General features: G+C 37.3%; 4 protein-coding genes across 5 annotated transcripts; 2 read left to right on the top strand and 2 right to left on the bottom strand.

Annotated features, from left to right (window-relative positions):
- Window positions 1–376: 376 nt before the first annotated feature.
- Window positions 377–879, top strand: LOC130748924 (uncharacterized). The gene has a single exon (XM_057602174.1). It carries the CDS (start codon window positions 439–441, stop codon window positions 673–675), a length of 237 nt encoding a protein of 78 aa, XP_057458157.1. The 5' UTR covers window positions 377–438; the 3' UTR covers window positions 676–879.
- A 1,736-nt stretch (window positions 880–2,615) lies between these two features.
- LOC130743680 (uncharacterized) lies at window positions 2,616–3,056 on the bottom strand. Its single transcript, XM_057595911.1, has one exon. The coding sequence runs from the start codon at window positions 3,054–3,056 to the stop codon at window positions 2,616–2,618; it is 441 nt and encodes a 146-aa protein (XP_057451894.1).
- A 480-nt stretch (window positions 3,057–3,536) lies between these two features.
- LOC130748572 (ABC transporter D family member 2, chloroplastic) lies at window positions 3,537–15,029 on the top strand. The gene is made up of 10 exons (XM_057601796.1): window positions 3,537–3,999; window positions 4,247–4,478; window positions 4,776–4,843; window positions 5,450–5,776; window positions 5,907–6,071; window positions 9,777–10,005; window positions 10,924–11,162; window positions 12,803–13,124; window positions 13,879–14,147; window positions 14,657–15,029. The coding sequence occupies exons 1-10, from the start codon at window positions 3,754–3,756 to the stop codon at window positions 14,828–14,830; spliced, it is 2,271 nt and encodes a 756-aa protein (XP_057457779.1). The 5' UTR covers window positions 3,537–3,753; the 3' UTR covers window positions 14,831–15,029.
- Window positions 15,030–16,116: 1,087 nt separating this feature from the next.
- Window positions 16,117–22,772, bottom strand: LOC130748573 (uncharacterized). 2 transcript variants are annotated; one of them, XM_057601797.1, is made up of 22 exons: window positions 22,417–22,772; window positions 21,884–22,019; window positions 21,347–21,426; window positions 21,019–21,105; window positions 20,877–20,927; window positions 20,666–20,783; window positions 20,520–20,576; window positions 20,343–20,407; window positions 19,928–20,011; window positions 19,785–19,835; window positions 19,636–19,698; window positions 19,405–19,451; window positions 19,160–19,229; window positions 18,994–19,056; window positions 18,622–18,711; window positions 18,499–18,537; window positions 18,118–18,345; window positions 17,948–18,033; window positions 17,695–17,743; window positions 17,532–17,612; window positions 17,347–17,440; window positions 16,117–16,839 (listed from the first exon to the last, which is right to left on the bottom strand). In XM_057601797.1, exons 2-22 carry the CDS (start codon window positions 21,999–22,001, stop codon window positions 16,634–16,636), a joined length of 1,827 nt encoding a protein of 608 aa, XP_057457780.1. In that variant the 5' UTR covers window positions 22,002–22,019; window positions 22,417–22,772; the 3' UTR covers window positions 16,117–16,633. The 2 variants fall into 2 exon arrangements, with proteins under 2 accessions (XP_057457780.1, XP_057457781.1); XM_057601798.1 differs by lacking the exon at window positions 22,417–22,772 and adding an exon at window positions 22,114–22,262.
- Between the last annotated feature and the right edge of the window lie 237 nt (window positions 22,773–23,009).

The raw sequence follows: 23,009 nt of genomic DNA, 5'->3' as shown, positions 1-23,009 counted from the left end.
TTAGATGGATGAGATTCAAATGACCCTAATTTTACATGACTTAAGAAATATATTTAACCCATAATTTTTTTTCTCCCTTTTATGCCTTTGTTTGCGGTCATACCTATAAAAGCCCCCTATAACAATTTGCCTCAAGGATAATATGATGTTCCAAAGAACACAAAAACTACAAAAGTTCTATATAAAAAAGGTTGAAACGTGGCAAAAAATAAAAACACTGGCGCCACTTGGCACTAGTTATTAGCACACGTGTAACTCCATGGCATGCTTACATTCCACGTGGGTTGATCTCGGTAGAAGTTGCATTTCCGCCAGTTTGCAACTCTTTATATAAATATAGTTAGATTGGATGTACTATAAAATTGCATAAGAAGTGTTAAAAATTGTAAGGCACAAAAGGTGAAAGGCTAAGAAGTAAGAACAAGGAGATCACAAAAGATGTCAGGGGCACAAGGAGCACAACCAAAGGAGTCATTGACAGCAACCACATATGAATCAGTAGAAGGAGGAGCAAATCGAACAAGGACTGACCTGCGTTCAAAGGAGGATCAAGGTAGCATTCAAGTCGATAAGTTGCAGGAGAAGGTCAATGATCCTGCAGGCAAAGGTGGTCCAGTGTTTGGTGCTGGTAAAGATGAGAATAAGCAAGACCTTGGTGTTACAGGCACTGGCTAATTAATTAACCTACCACATATATATATGCATGGTGCTTATGTAATTCCTGAGTCACTTTATCTTTCTGTGTTTTCTGTTAGGATTTTTGCGGATGAAACTGTAGTATGATGCTTCCTGTGTAATTATCTATGTGGTGAAAGTTTTATGGAATAATGGGATGTAATGATGAAGTGGTTAATGATATATATAGCAAGTTGTTATTCACTCAATCCCTTGATAGTTGATTCACTGGCTTTAATTTCTTTCCTGATATTTTATTGTGACATGATACAACCTTTTAAAGTTCTTGTCCTGTAAAATATGTGATATGTCCATTGGTGACACCAGGTTGTCAAAGATAAGTAAATTTTTGGACAAATGACCGTTTGCAACTGGATGATTGATTAATTGAAAACTCAACCAGTAGCCCAGAAAACAACCTCCCTACATCCTCACAACCAACCCTGATTGAGGGCACACGTGCGGTGTATCCTCATCCCACGTCCCATCTAGAGTCAATAGCCCTTGAACAATTGTAAGCAGGGCGCTGAAGCCTTCACTATAGTATGTTTGCAAATGTGTCCCGCCACAAGAAGATGCTAAATTCTGTGCATTAGTGTTGGCTTTGTGTCAACACTGATTGTTTAAAAGCTATAAAGCACGGACACCTCCCGGGAGGTGCCGGTTCGGACACCGGGAGCGGGAGGTGCCCGACATGACATTGACACTTATACGACATCTACACGACACATGTCACCGACATAACATTGACACTTATACGACATCTACACGACACATGTCAGATACTTTTTCGCGGTGTGTCTAATTAAAAAGGTATTTTTCGGCTCAGACATTTAAGCCGACACTTCTTCGATCTTGCTGGACATTTCTTGACACTAGTATTTTTTTAAAAAATAGATAATTTTAAGAGTGGAGTATAGTATGAAAAAATTACTAAGCTATGAACTGAATTGGATGCAAGACTTGGCAGCTGAGTTTAGGGTGGTTTATTAGAATTTTTTGTAAGCTTCCTTGAAGATACTCTCTTGGCTTTGTAAAATTGGTACTCTTTTTCCTTGCTAGGTTTTCCCAAGGGGGTTTTATCCTAGCAAGGTTTTAATGAGGCTTTTTTTGTGAAGTCTATTTTCTTGGAAGTATTAGGTGGGGTAGTTTTGTTGTTGTAGGATCTTTGTCTGTATTTGTTAGTTCTTTACCTGTCTCTTCTCTCCTTTGTATTGGGTTGAAGTACCCCTTGTACTTCTATTCAATATAATTCTTATTGCCTATCAAAAAAAAAAAAATAAGAGGGTAAAAACAAGTAGATAGATTTTCTTTTTACAAAGAAAACATCAAAGCATGCAATATCCCAATCTCTTGCTTTTGGGATTTTAGCTGTGTCGCAGGGTCGTGTTGTGTCGGAGTCCGTGCTCCATAGTTTAAAAGTGAATTTTGGAACAAAAAATGTGTCGTCAGAAGTTAAGGTTGACCTTGTGTGATGGGATGGGTTCAGATCCCATGGTGAAGTGTGTATGCGCAACCGTAGCTAAAATCCATCAAAGCTAATTCAAAATTAAATTTAGCCTCGACTTGTGTTTAAATTTTTTCTTTCAATCCTTAGAAATCACACTCTTGAAGTATGTTTGACATTCACCACGCCACTGCCACCACCATCATCATCACGACCACCGGGTAACAACCTCTCCACGATCACACCTTCATTTCCACTACAACCACCTCCACCGTCACCACCACCGCCATTGACGTTGGCAACCACCACCTCCACTTACGTCACCACCCCCAACACGACCACTGTCGCCACCTCCACCATAGTTGTCGCTACTACAACCACCATCTTTCGCCGCCACCACCACCCTTCACCGCCACTACCACCTCCACCACTGCCTTTACACCCTTCACCATTGTCACCTGGGCCACCACCACCTCCACCATCGCCACCGGCTCTACTGCTGCTCCCACCACCCTCCAACGCCACCACTTTCACCTCCACCACCACCGCCGACTCCATTGCAACCACCACCTCCACCACCACCACCGCCTGCCATAACCACCACGTTGCTACCACGGCCATCATCATCTTGACCACCAGGTAACACCCTCTCCACCACCACACCTTCACTGTCGCTACAACCACTTCCACTGTCACCACCGCCGCTATTGATGTTGGCACTACCACCTCCACTGGCGACACTATCCCCAACACGACCACTACTGCCACCTCCACCATAGTTCTCGCTGCTTCCACCATCAGCCTCCACCATAGTTTTCTGCCACCACCACCCTCCACCATCATAACTGCTAACGTCACCGCTGTTAGGTAACATCGAAACTCTATCATCGTTGTTATATGACCCCTCTATTTTCATGTCGCTGCTACCACTCATTGTCGTGGATTCACAAAGTTGATAATTGTTTGACTATTGTGAATTTACAAAGTTGACAAGTTTTTAAAAACACAAAAAAACAAAAACTGAAAACTAGTTTTTTTCTTTAATTTTAAAAAATAAAGCCAAAAACTACCTCAAATGGGGCCAAAATTTTGATTATTGCGGATAATGAGTACGAACATATAAGTATTTAGAGGTACATGACATTCATTTTACTATCCAGTTGGGTATGGAACAATGGAAATAGGTACTTGTGGGTATGAGAATAGGTACTATAGTACGCTACTCAGATGCTAGCCATTTTCATCGCACTTTCAGCTTTACTTGTTTGTTAATTAAGATTAAGATTTAAGTTAACCTCTTAAGATTACATGCTTCCACAGGATTCCATTCTTTGCGTGGCAACATGTGGATCGCAAGCAAATCCTAACGTCCGGATAATTCAACTATTATATATGCGGCTCCAAATTTTCCTCTTCACTAAGACCACTGCACCATCATCACTCAATCAATACACATACAAACTCACAATTCGCAACACAACTAACACTGTAACTTGCCAGTACACTCGAAAGAAATGCCTCATTTTCAGTAGCCATAGCCACAAAGAATGTTGTTGGTTATGCATATTTCATAGTTTGTTGAACCAAACTGTGAACACCCAGAAAGGAAAAATATATATAAAAAAAAAACAATGAATTTGCTGACTCAACATGTAACACACCCTCATTTTATCATTTCCTCCGCCTATAAATCCAACCCTTCATTCCATCACCATGTCCAGCTTCATCTTGGTTTGAGTGTGCTTACCCCATTTTCCCAACTGCCCATCATGCCTGTTTCCACTGGAAATGGAAGAATTTTCAGAAGAAGGAAATGGAGCACATTTGTCTCCAATTCTGCAACATCACCAGCTCCATTGCCACCTGACCCAGATAAGGTTTTCTTTTCCTTTTACTTTTTCTGTTCATTGGGGTTGTTAATCAATCAATGTTTATGATAAATGAGTTAGAAAGTTTGCATTTTTAAATTTTTTTATAATTTTTTTTATAAATCATTGTTTTGGTCCACTAGAATGGGGTAAAATAACCTCTATGAGGTATGTTAGGCAACAAGTTTAGATTTTGTGAAGGGTTTGGTTGATGGGGTGGTGTTAATAAATTGGAAAACTGTGTTGGGAAGTGCAGGAACAGAAGCAAAAGGGAGAAGGAAGTGATGGTGTGGTTGCAGAGGGTGAGAGTCCTGATCTGCAGACACTTTTTAGAAGATTCTGGAAAGTGGCAGCTCCTTATTGGTCTTCAGATGACAAGACTCAAGCAAGACTGCAGCTTGCTGGTGTTTTTGCTCTCACTCTGGCTACTACTGGAATCAGTGTTGGCTTCAGTTTCTTGGGGAGAGACTTCTACAATTCACTTGCCAGTAAGTTCTAGTAACACACTTTTTAGTTCAATTTGTAGCACACTCATTACAGGTTTATATTCTAAAAAAATCAATGTAGTTTTGAAAATGGATTATTTTCTAAGCAATGTGTTAAAGTGTGTGTTGAAAATAGTGTATGATTAGTAGCATTACTTTATTTTCTATTTACCTTGAAGTTGGGCATACATAGTTTTGCAGGCTTGTATATGAAATTTTCTGTTGTTGTTATTCAATTAATTATTTACTAATATGAAGTGGCAACCAGAAACTGAACATGTTTAAGTTTATTAATGCAAGACAAGGATCAAGAGCAATTTTCAAAGCAACTACTTTACTACTTGGGTGCCTTTGCTGGAGGAATCCCGGTGAGCACATTGCTGCACTTTCTTAGGTATAGCTCTGCTAGACTTTGCTTTAGTTCTTCTGATAATAATAATGGGTATTGCCCTTGTATTTGGAAAGAGAAAAGACTGGAAGAGTTAAAAAGTGAATTAAGTCAGTCATATATGAATATATTTTTCCATGTTTTTGGGGCTTTATCCATCATATGAGGACTTGGACATTATAATTGTTTTTCCTTCATTTGGTATTTCAGGAAGTAATTACCATTTTCATGGATTTAATACTGAATAACTGAAGATATTAGCCCAAATAAACAGGAAAATAATGTATGGGATCTTAATTACCTTTGTTCAATAGCAATTTTCATGAAGCTCTCTTAGTTAAGAGCTTAGTTGGTTTTGAAACAGCTTTCAACAGGGCTATACGTAAGTCTCTAAACAATTGCGCTGATGTTCCATGTATTTCTCTTGTTCTTTTTCTTAACTTTTCTATCAAAGGATGGAAAACTTTTGGTTTCAAAATGTTGTATGTAGCTCTATGGATACCTTTCTGTTTTTTTGTTTGTTTGGTATGTACCTTATTCCAATCTTCTGCGTGTGTGTCTGACCTTGTTCATCATTGTGTTCCAGTTTTTTGTATTGAGAGATTATGCACGAGAAACTCTTTCTTTGAGATGGAGGTCTTGGATGACAAGGTATTACATGGACCGCTATCTGAAGAACCAGACATTCTATAAACTTCAGTCGCAGTCAATTATTGATAATCCAGACCAGAGAATTGTTGATGATCTAAGTTCTTTCACTGGGACAGCCATTTCTTTCTCCCTGACACTCTTTAATGCTGCTGTAGACTTAATCTCATTCAGTAACATCTTGTATGGAATCTATCCTCCCCTCTTTGTTGTTCTTCTCATATACTCTATTGGTGGGACAGCTATCAGTGTTTACCTTGGAAAGGTAATGAGTCGATCATTCTTTTCTTAGTGATAATTTAATTTGTGAAGAAAATCTACCTTCCCATACCAATAACTAAGAGGAACTTTAAGATAGTTCCATTTTTATTAACTGGAAACTGTGAAATTGACAGGGACTGGTGACTTTAAATTTCTTGCAAGAGAAAAAGGAAGCAGACTTTCGTTATGGACTTGTAAGGGTGCGGGAAAATGCTGAATCAATTGCTTTCTATGGTGGTGAACAAAGTGAAATGCAACTTCTTCTGCAGCGCTTCAAAAGTGCTTTTGAAAATCTATCTGTAAGATATTTCTTCTTTATAATTATGAACCAACTATCTCAAAACTTTAAGCTGTTGGGTAATGAATACATGAATGGTTTTATATTATCCCTCTAACACGTCCTCTGATGCAAGAGCCCATTGGGCTTAAGTGTGGACAACACGCATGCCAACCTACTTGTGCTGAAATTGAACCTTTTTATTAGAATAATTGAGGGAACAAGGACCGAACTTGGTCATTGTTGAATATCTCTTAAGATATAGTTTATTATTAGTGTTATCTCATAGAGATATAGTTTAGATTTGTTTCTCTATCTTAGATTAGTATCTATTTAAATAGAGATTATATCTATTTAAATAGAGATAGGTTTAGATAGATTTAGTTTGTTTTTATCTCTTTGTTAGTCTATATATATTGTAGTTTTCAGTCAAGTATTAATCAATGAAATACAGATTAATATTTTTCATCAAATTCAAGTTGGTATCAGAGCGAGTTTCGATCCTATTGGCGCAACCGCTGTGAGGGGGGCTCGTCCCCCCTCATGGCTACTTTCCAAATCTCTTTGGATTTATTTTTCGTACTTCGCTTCCGCTTGTTAGTTATAGCCGTTTTCTTACGGCCTCATTTCTTTATGATTATGGCTCCCTCGTCTTGGAACCTTAGTGACCCTTGTTTCTTAGCAGCCCCCGTCAACATCCTTCCACGGGCGTTTTTCGAAGCTAATCCTAATTGATAGGAGACATGTACATTGGAGTCGCAACACAAGGATCTACGTTTTTCCCCGAAGCGCCGCCACCAGATTTTCCGTCACGCGCCACCTCTTTGTAGGCGAGTGAGATCTACTCAGGAGCTCGTCATCAGCGCGCTCCGTTTTCGACAACGCTTGGACAGATATGCTCGCCCTCTTTTCCTGGTTCTGTTCCAGATGTCGTTTTCTCCAGATTTTCCTTCCTTTAATGCAGTCGCGTGATTGGAAGAAATTGTGGGAATTGATTCAACAATTGTTTACTCAAGAATTCTGGATTGGAATGACATAATAATTCTTCACTGCCAGCGAGAGTATTGGTTACATGAAGTGGAAATATGGAATGCCAATGGTGATTTATCAATTCATATATTCTGTGGATTTCATGGATTATTGATTCATCACAATACTGGTTGTGTGGAATTCACGTGATTGTAGCACCTTGACCACCACTTTGATTTGTTGAATATGAAGTGTTTGAGAAAATGACAGCAATAGTGTACTTTGTGTTTGCAGCGTTGGGATGGTGATATTAGAAGTTTCTGATGATGCCAGAATGAAGCACCACGTGGCTCTTTGGTCCAGTCAAGTTCTCAATTAGTGTGTTGGGTTACTCCGGTAATATTTCTTCTGTTGAATGGATGTATGCATCTGATGTGCACTGCAACTCTTTCTTAGAGTCCAACATTGAAGCTGCTATTGTTTGAAAAGGCAAAGTCTTTACCTACTCGTTGGGAGTAGGCGCTGAAGTGGAATTTCAAGTATCTACAATTTCTGATTACCGCATTGCATTGTGTGGCAGTAGCTTCTCTTCTCGAGTTAATTATATTTGTTACAAGCTATGCATATGATATATATGCTTTAGCTTGAGGGGAAGTGTTGTGTGAATTTCTCTCTCCGGCAGCAGTGGCTTCTTGAGTTAATAATATTTGTTACAAGCTATGCATATGACATATATGCTCTAGCTTGAGGGGAAGTGTTATTAGAGACTACGGTCAGCCACCACCGTCGGATTTCAAGGCACGCGCCCTCACGTGCCTCCCATCTCTCTGCGTGTAAAGTCCACGCGCTGCTCTCTCCGCTGCTTTGTTCTAGCTGGTCCTCTTTGTGTATCAGCCAGGTTTGGTTTTAAGGATCCTCTGTTTTGACGTGTGTTGTGCCGTCACAGTTGTGATCATCCAGTCGTCCTCTCCCTGTTTGGTTTGTGGGTTTGCTGTTTTGACCCTGTTTGGACGTTTCTCGTGTCATCTCTCATTGTTGGCCAAGTTTGGTTTGGTTTGGTTTGGTTTGGTTTAGTTTGGTTTGGTTTGGTTTAGAGTTTTAACTCTGTTTTGAAGCTCAGGTTCCGCATTGGTTTTTGAGACTTGAGTTGTTGTTTGCGTCTCATTGTTCGAGATGCTCTTATTATACTGCTCTTGGCTGACTTTATGCAATTTGGTTTTGAAGGTGACAATGTCACCTTCGTTTGTTTCGTCTCGATTGTTTGGTTTTCTAGTTGTTAGGTTTTCTGGTTTAGGGCTTCAGCTGCAAGTTGCGCTGGCCCACTCTCTAGTTGAGAGTTATTGGTTCTGGTTTTAGGGCTTCAACTGTGAGTTGCGCTGGCCCACTCTCTAATGTTTGAGAGTTGTCTGTGTCAAAGTTGACACCATTGTTTGTCTTAGAAGCCATCAATCGATCGACCTCAAGTATGTTTTATTTCTGTGTGGTTATTGTTGATGAGTTGTTGCTTCAGCCTTGTTTTGTTTTCGGGCGTATTGTTGCTGGTTTTTCGCCCTTGTTTGCTGGCTCAGCTACCCTACTACATTCCAGAAGAATTGGTTTTTTGTCTTGCATCAATTTCAGCCAGATCAAGTATGAGAAGTTGTCTTTTGCCTGCCCATGGATTTAGCAGAAGTTCGAAAGACGATTCAATTTGAAGTATAAGAAGTTGTCTTTTGCCGGCCCATGGATTTACTAGAAGTTTGAAAGGTTATTCAATTCAGAGATTCGCCAAGACCGTCATTATTAAGGGATATCTATTAAGATAATTTTCTTCTTGGGTTAGATTTGTTACAAGCTTAAAGCTAAGTAAGCTTTAGCTTGAGGGGGAATGTTGAATATCTCTTAGATATAGTTTATTATTAGTGTTATCTCATAGAGATATAGTTTAGATTTGTTTCTCTATCTTAGATTAGTATCTATTTAAATAGAGATTATATCTATTTAAATAGAGATAGGTTTAGATAGATTTAGTTTGTTTTTATCTCTTTGTTAGTCTATATATATTGTAGTTTTCAGTCAAGTATTAATCAATGAAATACAGATTAATATTTTTCATCAAATTCAAGTGTCATAGAGGCTTTGATACCATGTCATGAACCAACTATTCCAAAAGCTTACGTTGTCGAGTAACAAACACATGAATGGCTTTACATTATATTTCTAACATTTATGTTTACTTTTTTCTTGATTAAAACAATTTTGACACAAGATGTTACCCTATTTATATTCAGTCCAATTTACTCGGTTGCTTGAGTTTTTATTGCATGAGGTATGCGAGAAATACACTCTTCGATTATTGTTGGATGAAATTCATGAGTCTCATTAAATCATGATGCTCATGAATTTCAGCCAATAAGAAGGAATGTGTTTCTTGTATTTCTCTAATTGCATATATCCCTCCCTCTTAATCAATGTCATACGGTAAGCTGCATTTAATGTAAAACCAAGATGTTCTCTCTGTTTTCTCTTTTGTGATTGAAAAAACTGGATCAGTATGAATTATCTTAACTTCAATATTGAGGTAGTTGACAGAATATTACATTTGAAAGCTCAGAACAATTATTATATTATAGGCATATCTAGGTGGACTGACCAGGTTTTGCGAATCAGTAACTTTATTCGATAGCCAACTGTTGTTATTTATGTAATGTAGTTTCATCCTCTGACTTACAGTAACATGATAATGAATGTTGTTAACAGATTATTTCTTACTTTACAGAAACTGTTGATTTCTTCTAGAAATCTGGACTTTTTCACCAGTGGCTACCGCTATGGCATTCAAGTTCTTCCTGCTGCTGTTGTTGCTCCCATGTATTTCTCTGGAAAAATCGAGTTTGGTGTCATCAATCAGTCAGTCTCTGCTTTTAATCATATCCTTAGTGACTTTTCCCTCATTGTGTACCAGTTTCAAGCTATAAGTGCTTTTTCTGCTGTTATTAATCGGTTAGGTACAGCATTCTGGTTTCTTCATCTTACCTTTACATTTTAATATATGTGAATCTTATGAAAGATATGAGCATAAATTAATGAAGCTTTACTCTGCAGAAAAGAGATCCATTTTAAGATATTTTGTGGTTTTGTTTACATAGACACTAATAAAAGATTCCAGAAAAGAAAAGAAGATGTTACATAGTAATAAAGAGGTTATTTGTGAGACAACTAGAATTGTCCTTTTCTATGTATAATGTCCACCCTGAATTTCTCCTTTTTAGATACATCAGATGGTATGCACTTGCATAGTCAATTTCTTCGATTGTATTAAGTATTTTGCTGAAATATAATTTTCTAGTTAGAAGTTAGAACAGATGCAACAAGTTGACAACTGTGTCAACAGAAAGTTCAACAGTTTACTACGGTGGACAGTGTACGGGGAAACCGTTATTTACTATATTGGACAATGTATATTGGGGCTTGCTTTCTCTCTTTATTTTTGCGTGTTTTGGCTGTTCTAATCTAGTGTCTTTGGGCTGTTATTGTTTTGCTGGAACATGCTTCCTTTTTGAGAAGGGCTTTGTACATGTACCTTCTTTAATCAATATACATTTTGCTTTCTAAAAAAATATTGGACAGTGTATATAAAGAATAGGATGGAAATTATGCATGGCGGGAGTGCTGTTGTATCTTATTGGCCTCTTTCTGGATCACATTGATACTAATCAGTGCTATTTCTACAATAAAATCTATCTCTTCATTTTATTTTTGATCTAGTTCAATAGATTGATAACTCTTACTTTTTTCTCTTGTATTATTATATACCAATTTCTTTCTCTATCATCTGTCCTTATGTGCGGTGAAGTTTGTATTGCAGAAAGTAAGTATGTTCTGCCGTGTTATGATATCTTTCTGTTTCTGTATTGGATATGCAGGTGAGTTTGATGATATTTTGGACAGAAGCAACTCCAAATCTCTCTCTGATACTTTGGAAGACATAGAGATTACATACAAAGATATCAGGAGTTCAACTACACTGGAGTCTAATGGATCCACTCCACCAGAAAAATATGAAACGTTACTGGAGATAGAAAATTTGATTCTGAAAACACCAAGCGAATCCACACTTATCAGAGACTTGTCATTGTCAATCAAGGAAAAGGATAATTTACTGGTAAGACGTCCACAGTGCCCTACTCACGTATAATAGTTTAGGTTCATATGACAGGTAACTGTTGGTGAGGATTAGTTAACATAACAGTTAGTAATAGTTAATGACTGGTTTGAGAGTTCTTTGACTTTTATTGTAGTTTCATTACAGGTCCCCCTATCCTGCACAAATTTCTTTTGTGCAAATGTACAAAAAGAGGATCTGACCCCTTGTAGTGGGTTTCCCTGGTTTAATCTAACATAGCTAATATCACGTAAAGTACCCCGAGATAATTTCCTAATTAACTAAATTAATCTAATTCCTTAATAAACTAATCAACTTCATCATGTCAATATTCATCTTCCTCATTTATCCTCATCATCATCTTCATCACCAACTTCATCATCTTCATCTCCCAGGAAAAATCCAGAATCTCAACCCCTAAAAAAACTCAGAACTTCTCCCATGCAAAATCCAACACCACCATCCCAACTCCCCAAATCCAGAATCTAAATCAAGCTCCCTTTTCCCCTTCTTCTTCCTCCTCTATCACCAACATAAACGATCCAGCAATGGGAGAAATCAGCCAGCAGAACAACGAATAAGGGAGAAAAGGAGAAGGAAAAGTTCCAAGAGATCAAGAAAGAGAAACAAAAGAAAACCATATCTGAAAAAATCCATCCAGAATTCCAGATCGAGAAAGACACAGAGACCAAAACCCACACGCAAACCCACATTCAACATCCATAGAAGCTTCACGCGGTGGCTGCAGCGGTGTGTCGGTTGGAGCGCGAGAAGGAGGGATCGATGTGGACTGCGACGGCGGCGAGAACCGTGCTCGCCGTGCTGTGCCTCGTGGCGGCTGAGAGCTTCATCTTCACCAAACCAGCAACATCACGCCACAATAGAGGCCCCATTATTTGGCCGTCCCGATCACAGCCCCAACATCCAGATCGAAGAAGCTTGTTGTAATCCTGCAGAAGCTGGAGAACATGGGCCAAGACGAGGGAGCAGGCATTGTTGCTTGTTGGTGAAGGCAATGGTGGTTTGGCAGAGGAAGGTGGGCTGCAGGTTGTTCTAGGTTTGGGTTCTTTGATGATGATGGGGTTTGAAGGTGATGCCACCATCGAATTGTTCAGACCCACGCCGGGAAGGGAAATCACCGTCGAGCCTTTGCCCAGATCTCAGGATCTGACTTTTTCTGGGTGTGCTGTTGTTTGATTTGTAGGTTGTTTTTGGAGGAGGATAGGGTGGTTAAGGGTATTGTTTGAAGAAGAAGAAGAAGAAGAAGAAGAAAAAGAAGAAGAAGAAGAAGAAGAAGAAGAAGAAGAAAGAAGGAGGATGATGATGAAGAAGGATGAAGATGAAAGGTTTGGTTGATTAGGGGACCTAAATCAAATAATATTAATATTGGACCATACTATAATATCTTAAAGTGATGTGGAAAAAGTAAAAATGTATTCTTTTAATTTTAAAAATAAAGAAAAACCAGCTAAGGGGAAATTTTAGTTGTGAAAGTTTACACAATAAAACATTTGCACATGATAGGCAAACCCTTTCATTACTATTCTTGAATAAAAGTAAGTTTTTGTTCTTCTATATCACTCAGTTCACAGGACTGTAAGTTGTGTAAATGCATTTATAAATATAACCAATTTACGCAGGTAATGGGACCAAGTGGAAGTGGCAAGACTTCTTTGTTAAGAGCTATGGCTGGTCTATGGAAAACTGGAACTGGAAAGGTCACGTACTATGTAAAAGGTGGAGTAGATCCTGAGCAATCCATTTGTTCAGATGTGGATACTCCTGTCATAAAAACTTCTAATGACACATATGATGACCGTGGAAAATCCATAAGCAGAAAGTCTAGTATTTTTTTCCTTCCTCAAAAGCCATATATGGTTCTCGGCACACTCCGTCAACAATTACTTTATCCAACTTGGGCAGATGGTTTAGTTTCCGTATCAGACAGTGCTAGTGAAAAAAGTATGTGTTTTCTAGTTTCTTTTCCACATATACTGTTTATAATTCTCATCCAAACTCACGCCTTTTTTTTAATTATATACTGATGTCATTTGTTGTGCTGTCCATTGACAACTCATTTGCTATATTACAATTGTTGAGACAATAGTACTACTGAAATTTTAGGTCTGACATATGAGATACTGAAATGATCAGGAAGTATATTTTTTTCCTGCAAGAATGCCAGAAATGCTCTGTAGTTTTTTGTTGGTGGATTTATAATGCTTGGACATGCATGAGGGTAAAAAAATCTGATCAAAAGAAACACTTAAATAGAAAGATAATTTATATGCATGAAATATGAAAATATATGATTGTTATGCATGAAATATAGATCTTGGTTGGTTATAGTTCATACTAGCATTAAATTGATTCCTTGTGTTGCCGAGTACCCAGGTCCAACATGAATACATGTTCTTATGTATGCCCGCCCTCCCTTCCCCTTTGAAAAGAATTCAGACAATCAAGTGAACAAATGCAATCAAAATGATCAATTCAGAGTATTGACTTAGGTTGCAACTTCTTTCTTAAGGGTATTGTCTTACCAAATTATCATTGAAGAGCTGAAATAACCACGTAACTATGTCAAATAAAAACTTATTTTATCTGATTAGGTTGAGAATTTTCTACCTGATTTAATCCGTGTTATATTATTAGTGATTGGCTGGAATTATGGGTAGTAAGATGTACTGATTGAGTGTAAAATATTGGTCTGCAGATGTGCTTCCTTTCTTGACAAACAATCCAAACTCAGATAATATGAGTGATGTGCATATGAAGCCAACTTCCGATGAGCTGATAAAGGTCTTAGAGGATGTTCGTCTTGGCTATTTATTGGCTCGTTTCAGCTTGGATTCAACACATGAATGGTCCAGTGTTCTTTCTCTGGGAGAGCAGCAGCGCCTTGCATTTGCTCGTCTTTTGCTGTCAAAACCTCAATTGATCTTATTGGATGAATCTACAAGTGCACTTGATGAAGATAATGAGGTATTCTTGAATTCCAAGCTCATATCTCACGTTTGAATGTCATGTATATATGGAAGGTCTTAATTGAATTGACCATGCTTCTCCAATCTGGTGTTTATTATTTCTTATAATAATGTAGACATTTGGGATATACTGGTTACCATGAACCAACTATCCCAAAAGTTAAGTTGTTGGGTGAAGACTAATGAATAGTTTTATATTATATTTCTGACACATGAACGGTATTGGGCTTGAAGTTTAGACAATGTGCAGGTTCACCTACCCTTTGCTTGAAATTCAACTTTTTATTAGAAAATATGGGGATTATAGAGACTCTGATACCATGTCATTAACCAACTATTTCAAAAGCTTAAGTTGTTGGGTGACGACACATGAATGGTTTTATATTATATTTTTAACACTGGTTTGTACTTTAGCTTAGCAATCTTGCATGAACTTTTATCAATGTCATGATTAAATATCTATTCATGTGGTTGCTGAAGTTCATTTTCTTGTGCTTTTGTTTACAGGTTCATTTGTACCAAAAGATTGCAGCAGCTGGCATAACATACATCAGTGTTGGCCATCGATCAACCTTATATGACTACCACAGCAAGGTCCTACGCATATCCACACTTGATTCTAAAGATGAACGACCAAATTGGTGCATTGAACCCAGTAGTCGTGAACCCTCTTTAAAATAGTTTTGATGTATGTGGATGCCAATCTGTACATTTTCCACTGCAACTAGCTGCTATAACATAAGTTCTATACAAAGGTTGTTAGAATTATTGACATATTTTTCTTTTGTAAGTTCAGAGGCTAGTTTTCACTTCTTAAAATTTTGAAATCATACATCTTTGAGAGATCTCGTATTAATTTAGCTTGCATAATTTTGTTTGAGGAGTATGGTCATCTCCTCTATGAGTAGTCCTAACTCCTTACAACCTGAGATAGTGAAAAGATTCTTGCTACCAGCTTTGTTTCTGGGGAAGATGATTTTTTCATGCACTCATTATTTCAAGCTCTCCATATCCACCAGTTATAAGGTGGAGATTAATTGAATTAGCCAGAATTTGTTAAAGCCACAGTGAATCTATGGTCGTCGCAGTTGAAAGATGAGGTATCAGTGTCAGTTCCCATAAGTTGCCAAGTTCTTTTAGCATGGATGTAGTCTTTAAGTCAATGAGGAGTTGTACCAGAATGTTCATTATAGCAAGGGAACTTATTTGACTATGCCATACCTCTTCTATGTCTAAGATGATTCGTATGAAGGGGTTTATGGTTTGCAAGCCAAAGAAGGAAGCAAAATCCAATTCCAGTGGAGTCATTGGATTTGGAGGTTTGAGGCATATGATATGCCTCTCTAGCAGCCACTCATACCCCATTTTAGACGTATACTCGCATGTGATTCTTCTCTTCCAAATAAAACTAGGGATAGTGGAGTTGATGTTATCGCAGAATGTGGATATTGACAACATGCAACACAAAAAATAACTAGTGACCCGGGCTGGTTTGTTAAGAAGTGCAATTTTCCAAAATGCCAGCTTCCTTTGCAACTTATCTTCAATTAAGTCGAGGTCATCCCTATTTGGTCTCTCTTGCTAAAGATGGGAAAAGCCTATTTGTAGTAAAACCGTTGCAAAAAATCTGATTTATCTGTTGCTTCTCGCCATAATGTACTTCATTTGTCTGAACTCGTTATTCCTTGCTTTGGTGAAGAGTAAACATCAAATGGGAAAATCCAATTCCCTTTCTACTTAAGTACAAAAAGTTTATTCCATTTTTACTTTGGTACCCAAAAAATATATAATCATAATCAAGTGGATGAGACCCACATTTTCTTCCTTCTCCCTTCCCACTTTTCATATTCTCTTTTTAGAACTTTTTTTCTTCCCATAACCAGTGTTAAGGGAGGAGTTAGGTGGTGGGGGTGTTATCTGGAACTTCATTAATCATTTAAGTACAAAATAAACAAGAACAAAACACATGCACCAAACAAAATTCAACTTCAATGTTCATAAGAGTTTTACATTGACAGCCACTCAGAAAATAAACCAGTAAATTTTCACCTTCAACCTGTATACTTAAACAAAAATCCTAAAAAGCAAGAAAAAGCCACCAAAGCCCAAATATTCGGCATGAGCAAGTGAGTATAGTTTTGGCCAACATTTGACAAATGTGAAACTAGTGATGGCTAGCACAACCGTACTAGGAAACACAAAAGCTGTTGTTAGACTCAAAATTTGTTTCACGCTGGAGACAAACAACCCCTAGCTAAAAGACCTAGCCACTCACTAACTGTACAGGGCAACCGAGGACAACAAAGAATGTCCTTGGAGTTGGATATAACCATACCACTATTATTCTTACGCAGCGAACATAGATGATTAGCAGCATGTTTGGAATCACGTTCAGATTTTGCAGAATTAATTTTGCTAGCTTCTCACAGAATCATTACTCCTTCCAGTGTGAAAATCAACCGTGTACCCAAACATGCACGATGACTAACAACTACCTTCCACGTACACCCCATTGCCATTGGCATATACACTGTTTAAAGAACCTTTGGATGATTTGAAGCCATTTCCATTTTGATGTGCTTTACGAATTGGCGAGTGACCATTGCGTATTCCACTAGCTAACTTGGCATGGCCATTACTTGGCTGCACCATAACTGTCCTCCTTTCTTCACATGCTGCTGCTATTAATCCTGTTTTGTCAATGAGGCAATTATATATTTAGGGTAAAAGTGAGAGCAATGTTATAACTTTCTAAACACAAAAGGACTCAATACTTTCTACATTTGTTGCATCATCATTTTGGCTAAATCAAAAGATGATTCTAAGTTACACAGATAGAATCTTCTGGACACATTTTGTTGATAATTCTAATCATTCAGAGAGGAAAGAGAAAAGCAAAATTTGTCATTTAAAACTGCATTACGCATTAGTTCTCGTGCTGTAAAAGTGATGCACTTAATCATGCAATAATGACTTATTCTGATTTCTGATAGAGAGAAGGAAAGAGGGTCGGCCAATGCAGCGAATTTCATGCCAACAGGAACCCAGTCACAAATTTGAAGGGCAAAGTATAATAGTTCATCCCACAGAAAAAGGTTAATCAATACCAATCATTAGATTTTGTGATAGCAATGACAACATTAATAAATGAATTTGAATTGAAAAAGATGGGTAATGACTGTCAAGAAAAAAAATACCTGAAAAGAGTGGAGAAGGTTTCCCTGGTCTAGACTTGAACTCAGGGTGAAACTGAACGCCAATAAAAAAGGGATGGCTAGGCAGTTCTATTATCTGCACACATGCCCATGATTACCAAATTATAATCATCAATTTCAGATAAATATTAACATTCAAGCCATTGCAGTTTCAAGTTAATACACACCTCCATCCGCCGCTCAGTTTCATCTTTTCCAACAAAAGATAGACCGGCACTCTCTAGCTCTGATATCATGTCAGGATTAACCTGTACAGCATAAAAATAACTGTTAGTGACTATGGTTGCATCTCTACCCTAGAGAAAGTTCCTGCATACAAACTCAATTTACCTCATATCTGTGCCGATGTCGCTCATCAACAAAGCTTACATTACCATACCTATCAGGAATTCCAAATGATAGATCAAAGGTAAGCAATATAATGTGCAATGGAGATACATAAGTTAACATTTTGAATTAAAATTGTATTATACATATGATAAAAAAAAAAGGTTCCGTAAAGATTCATATCTTCAATGAAACAAATCCAAGTGTACAAGCAGGTTTATGTGTAAGCAAGCTTGAGCTTGGTTAAGATTCTTACAATTTAGCAGATTTGCAGCTAGCAACTTGGAAGTAAGTTCTCCTTGAACCAAGACGCATAGTTCCTCCCATATGTGTCTTTGAGCCCTACATATAATACAAACCAATTTAACTAGGTTCTCTAAAGGAACAATATAATTAACTCATACAGTCCACGAGCATAGAACATACTTCTGGCATAAATATGACACAAGGGGTCTTCGTTTCGGGATCAAATTCTGTGCTAGTAGCATCGTGCAGACCCAGAACAGATCGAGCAAACTCAATCACAGCAATTTGCATCCCCAAGCAAATGCCCAGATATGGAACATTATGTTCTCGAGCATACTTAGCTGCAAGGATTTTCCCTTGCACTCCTCTATCACCAAAACCTCCTGGAACTAGAACCCCATTTGCACCCTGCAAGGAGAGTCCATTTACGGAACACCAGTTAAAAATCTCGCATTTAATACAGTTATATATATATATATATATATATATATATATATATATATTAGCATCACAAAAGGAAAATTGAAGAAAGACATTCAGACCCTAGAGTAAGAAAAATACCTTCAAAAGACTCCAAGCAGTTTTATGTGCGTTAGGATCCTGCAGTTACACTATTTGTTAGGGGGTTGACATAAATTAAAACCTGAAAGTTAACTAACATATGCAGTACGCTGAAAGATCCACCTCTTTGTTAGTAGCATCTTCAAGATCCCCAGCTGGAACCCAGTCCACAATAAGTTTACGATTGTGAGCAACCGCAGCATGCAGAAGTGCCTATATGAAAAAACAAATATATTAACCGGCGGCAAGGTTGTTAATGGCGGGATATCAGCCATGGCGGTGGGCCAAAAAGCCGCAATAAGAACCTGCCATGGCTGATATTTGATAACACTGGCCTGTGGTATATGTTGGGGGATCAGATATTAATATTTTGATCAGAGAGTTCAAAATGCCTTTTTTTAACAGATTCAGACATTAGGGGTGCAACTGTGGCAGTGGCAGAAAATGCAGAGTAATTGCAAATTATTATGCAACACTAACTTAAGAGTGTGTTACCTTCAGAACAGAAAGATATGCATCTGAAAGGCCAGTGTATTTTCCTACCATCGCAATTCTAACCTGTGAAACGAATAACAGTTGTAAGCTCAACTCTTGCCACTATACAGAGATATCAGTATCAATCCATAACATGATTTTTATTTCTTTAGATCTGTGTACTCACACTTTCATGACATTTGTCATAAACTTTTGTCCTGGCGGTCCATTCCTTCAAACTAGGCTCTTTAGCAACACTGCAAAAAACAAGGCACTAGCTTAAAGATAGAAACTTGTGAGCTAACACCTATAAGTTATAACATAACCAATAATACATTTTCAGCACATGAAACCTTAATAAATCAGGGTTTTCATGGGAAATGGAGAGGGTTATGCACCAAATAAAAATAAGAATAAGTTTGTCAAACAAACCCTATCAGGTCTAATGCTTTCAGGATCGCCTCATGCCCCTTCTGGTCCTATTTGTTAAAGAAAAAAATCAGGATCTTACAAACCACTTCATGGAAAAGCATGCAATTCAAGTTTTCATGAAAAGTTACAGAAAATTGAACAATTAAATAAATTGAACGTCATAATAAGGTTCGAGCAATCCTAGAAGACATTCATAGAATGGAGTTTCAAAAATACTGAAGAATTACTTACTTTCAAAAGCAAAGGAATGTGCCAAATATTTGGAACATCATGAAGAGTAAGAATGTTTGACAACTGCAGATACAAAAGTTTGTTTTAAGAATATATGTAAGGATTTTGTAATAAGCAAAGTCAAAGTAGTAAACTTAATGGCATATTACCGGCACATGGCAAAATTGAGAAAGTTTTGCCTTAACATTGTCATCAAGTTCCTGGTGAAAAAGATGAGTAAAACATGGATTATTTATCATTATTACATGGAACAAACAGAATATCAAAAAGTAAAAAAACAAAACAGACAAACCTTTGAACAGCGACAAGCAAGAAGATTAGGGACCAAACCTAATCCTCTAAGTTGACGAACACTGTGCTGAGTTGGTTTTGTTTTCTGCAGGTTAAAACTTCAAATCAGTAATGATCATACTGCAAGCAAAGGCGCAACAATAGCACTCCATTCAATTTTATTAGAATTTGGGAAACCTAACTCTACCCCAAAAGCTAGCTTTAGAGGTGAGGATTGCTTTCCCATATATAGGTTATCTTGGCCATATTTCTAGTCCATGTGGGACTTCTCAACAAGTTTATTTAGTCTGGTCCAATTAAAAGAGACATAAGTTGATTTTTATATTTGCATTGCTTGAATAAATTATGTTTCTAATTTATTTCTAATAAGAAAATACAATAGAAATGTTGTACTGATGACATGTTCTTGAATATACCGGTTCACCAACAACATTGAGAATAGGAACCAGGCTGACATGAACCAAACAGAAGTTGCCAGAGCCTACAAAAAAAAATATATGATTAGCAAGATTGATTTACTACCAATTATTGAATTGGTTTGTATAAGTTACAAAGGTACGAAGTTTGAAAGCCGAAAAGCATACGAGCATTACCTACGCGGTATGAAAATTGGCCTAGCGCTTCAATAAAAGGCATGGACTCAATATCCCCTGCATTAAGAAGAACCAATTTAAATAAAGGATTTACATTTTAGAAGTTATAGAGTTCCAGAGTTCAGATCATATCAAAATTAACTTACCTATAGTCCCACCCAATTCAATGACACAAACATCAGCTGGTCCTTCTTTTCCATCAACTGGTATCTTGGCTACGCGCTCTATCCACTCTTGGATGGCATCTGTTATGTGTGGAACAACCTACAAAAAAAGCAAAGACAAAATAAAAACCAAGGCACCAACTCCAATTACAAATGCCTTTGAAAGAAGATAAATCAGAATGATTAGACATACCTGAACAGTCTTTCCAAGATAATCTCCTCTTCTCTCCTTCTCAATGACAAACTAAAAGCATTCATAATAAAAATCTAGTAAGAAACGTGAGGCATGGCTAGGAAAAAAAAACAAAGTATACATGTAAAGGCAGTTTGTTCACCTGATATATTTTTCCAGTAGTGATATTATTGTCACGAGTTAATTTGAGGTCCAAGAAACGCTCATAGTTTCCAAGATCAAGGTCAACCTTCAACACAGAAAAATAAAATAAAATATAATTTACAAACTAGAACTTAGATTAAAAGATTGCAGTTATTCAACTCTGAACAAACAAAAGATATATTTCGCAGTACTTTCAAGTAAAATGGAAAAAAAATTGAAAAGGAGGGATAAAATAAAACATAAGCAGGTCCATAACATGGTTGATGGCATGTCACCAAAAAGTGTGAAAGACAACATCTACATGGTAGAAAAACTAATCTTTTTACCTCACCGCCATCATCTAAGACAAACACCTCCCCGTGCTCAAATGGAGACATTGTACCGGCATCAGTATTCAGGTAAGGATCTGTAAATGATAGGTAAACACAATTAAAACAAATAGAAAGACAGAATTTGGATTGCTCATTAGATTGGAAGAGAAATACTGAGCACAAAATTGGAACTGCTCCTTTTTGTATCAATAAAAAAGAAGAAAACATTGATGAGAAATGAACAAAATGCACGTGGATCAGGAATCCTCCAAAATCAGTCAAGAAAAATCAAAGAAAGAATAAATTAAATAAAAAGAGCAAACAAGTCCAGTGTATATCATACATGAAAAACCCCCTTTTTTTCTTGTTCAATAAGAAGATTTACATTAAAATGAAACCTTACATAATCAATAAAAATGCATTCCCATAAAGGGCTGAAAGAGATGGAGTGGTAATTTATTAATACCAATAAAATTGCATAAAAATGCATTCTCATAAAGGGAAAATGAGATTGAAAGGGTGAGACTTGAATCCAAAGAAGAAGTAAAATACCAATCTTGATAGAAGTAACTCGAAGACCACAGGCCTGAAGGAGTAGTCCAATACTACTTGCAGTGACTCCTTTGCCAAGTCCACTGACAACACCACCAGTCACCAACACATACTTCATTTCTTCTTTGCTGCTAGTCTGTCCCAGACAAAATGCACAAACCACAGCTGTGAGTACTAAGCGAAAACAACAACAACAACACAACCTAGTACCATAAAAACAGCACACACACCACTTAAGTACTTGTAATAAGACCCACAACACGTTTTTATGCTCTGATAAAACTATGAATGATGACAACAACAGTCCAAAAACACAGTAGAGAGTGACGGTTTCTAGTAAGAAACAGAAAAATAGAGAGTGGTTTGGATAAGATAGGTAGACAGATATAGCCAGATAGGTTGTGAATGACAGTAAGTAATAACAGACATTACATAGATATCATAAGAGAGAAAAAAAATTAGCAAAATAACAGAAAAAAGTGGGAACTTTCTAGTACCCCACCACACCACAAAGGGAGGGGATAATGAGGAACCTTGTTCACAATGACGGGGTTTACAAGGTTCTTCCTTTACTGCTTTTCTGGGTACCCTTTGGAGCTCTTTGTCTAGCCTCAAAAGGGTTTTTCTTTTTATAGACCCTTCAACAAGTTGAGAAAAGTACCCTCTTGCTTGGTCTAGAAATGGTTCAATCAAATGGAGACAATAAGATTAGGATTGTGTTTGTTTGTAACAACAAGAGAAGAGAAAATCTTTGAATGAAGATGATGAAGATTATGGCTTTTGGTTTGGTGAAAAGAATGCAACTTCTTCTTCTTCACTCTCTCTCTCTCTCTCTCTAACCTTGTCCCTCTTGTTCTTACAGGCGGCGGGTGAACATGGAAGAAAATGGCTTCATCTTTCAACTTTAAAAAGAACCAAAATTCATAACACAAAAAAAAAAAAATATATGTATAAAATGGAAATTAAAAATACCCTCCTTCTTTTATGGTTAGTTGTTGTTGGATTAGGTCAATGAAATGAAAAAATATATAAATTCGGGTAAATGGTCACATTGGTCCTTGGAAGTTTCCACCGACTTCAGAATCGTCCCTGGATGAATTTAATTAGGCTCGCGGTCCCCAGAAGT

Source organism: Lotus japonicus, chromosome 3, assembly GCF_012489685.1.
Source record: "Lotus japonicus ecotype B-129 chromosome 3, LjGifu_v1.2".
NCBI lineage: Eukaryota > Viridiplantae > Streptophyta > Magnoliopsida > Fabales > Fabaceae > Lotus > Lotus japonicus.
The sequence above is the reverse complement of the archived record's forward strand: the minus strand, read 5'-3'. Positions and strand labels throughout refer to the sequence as shown.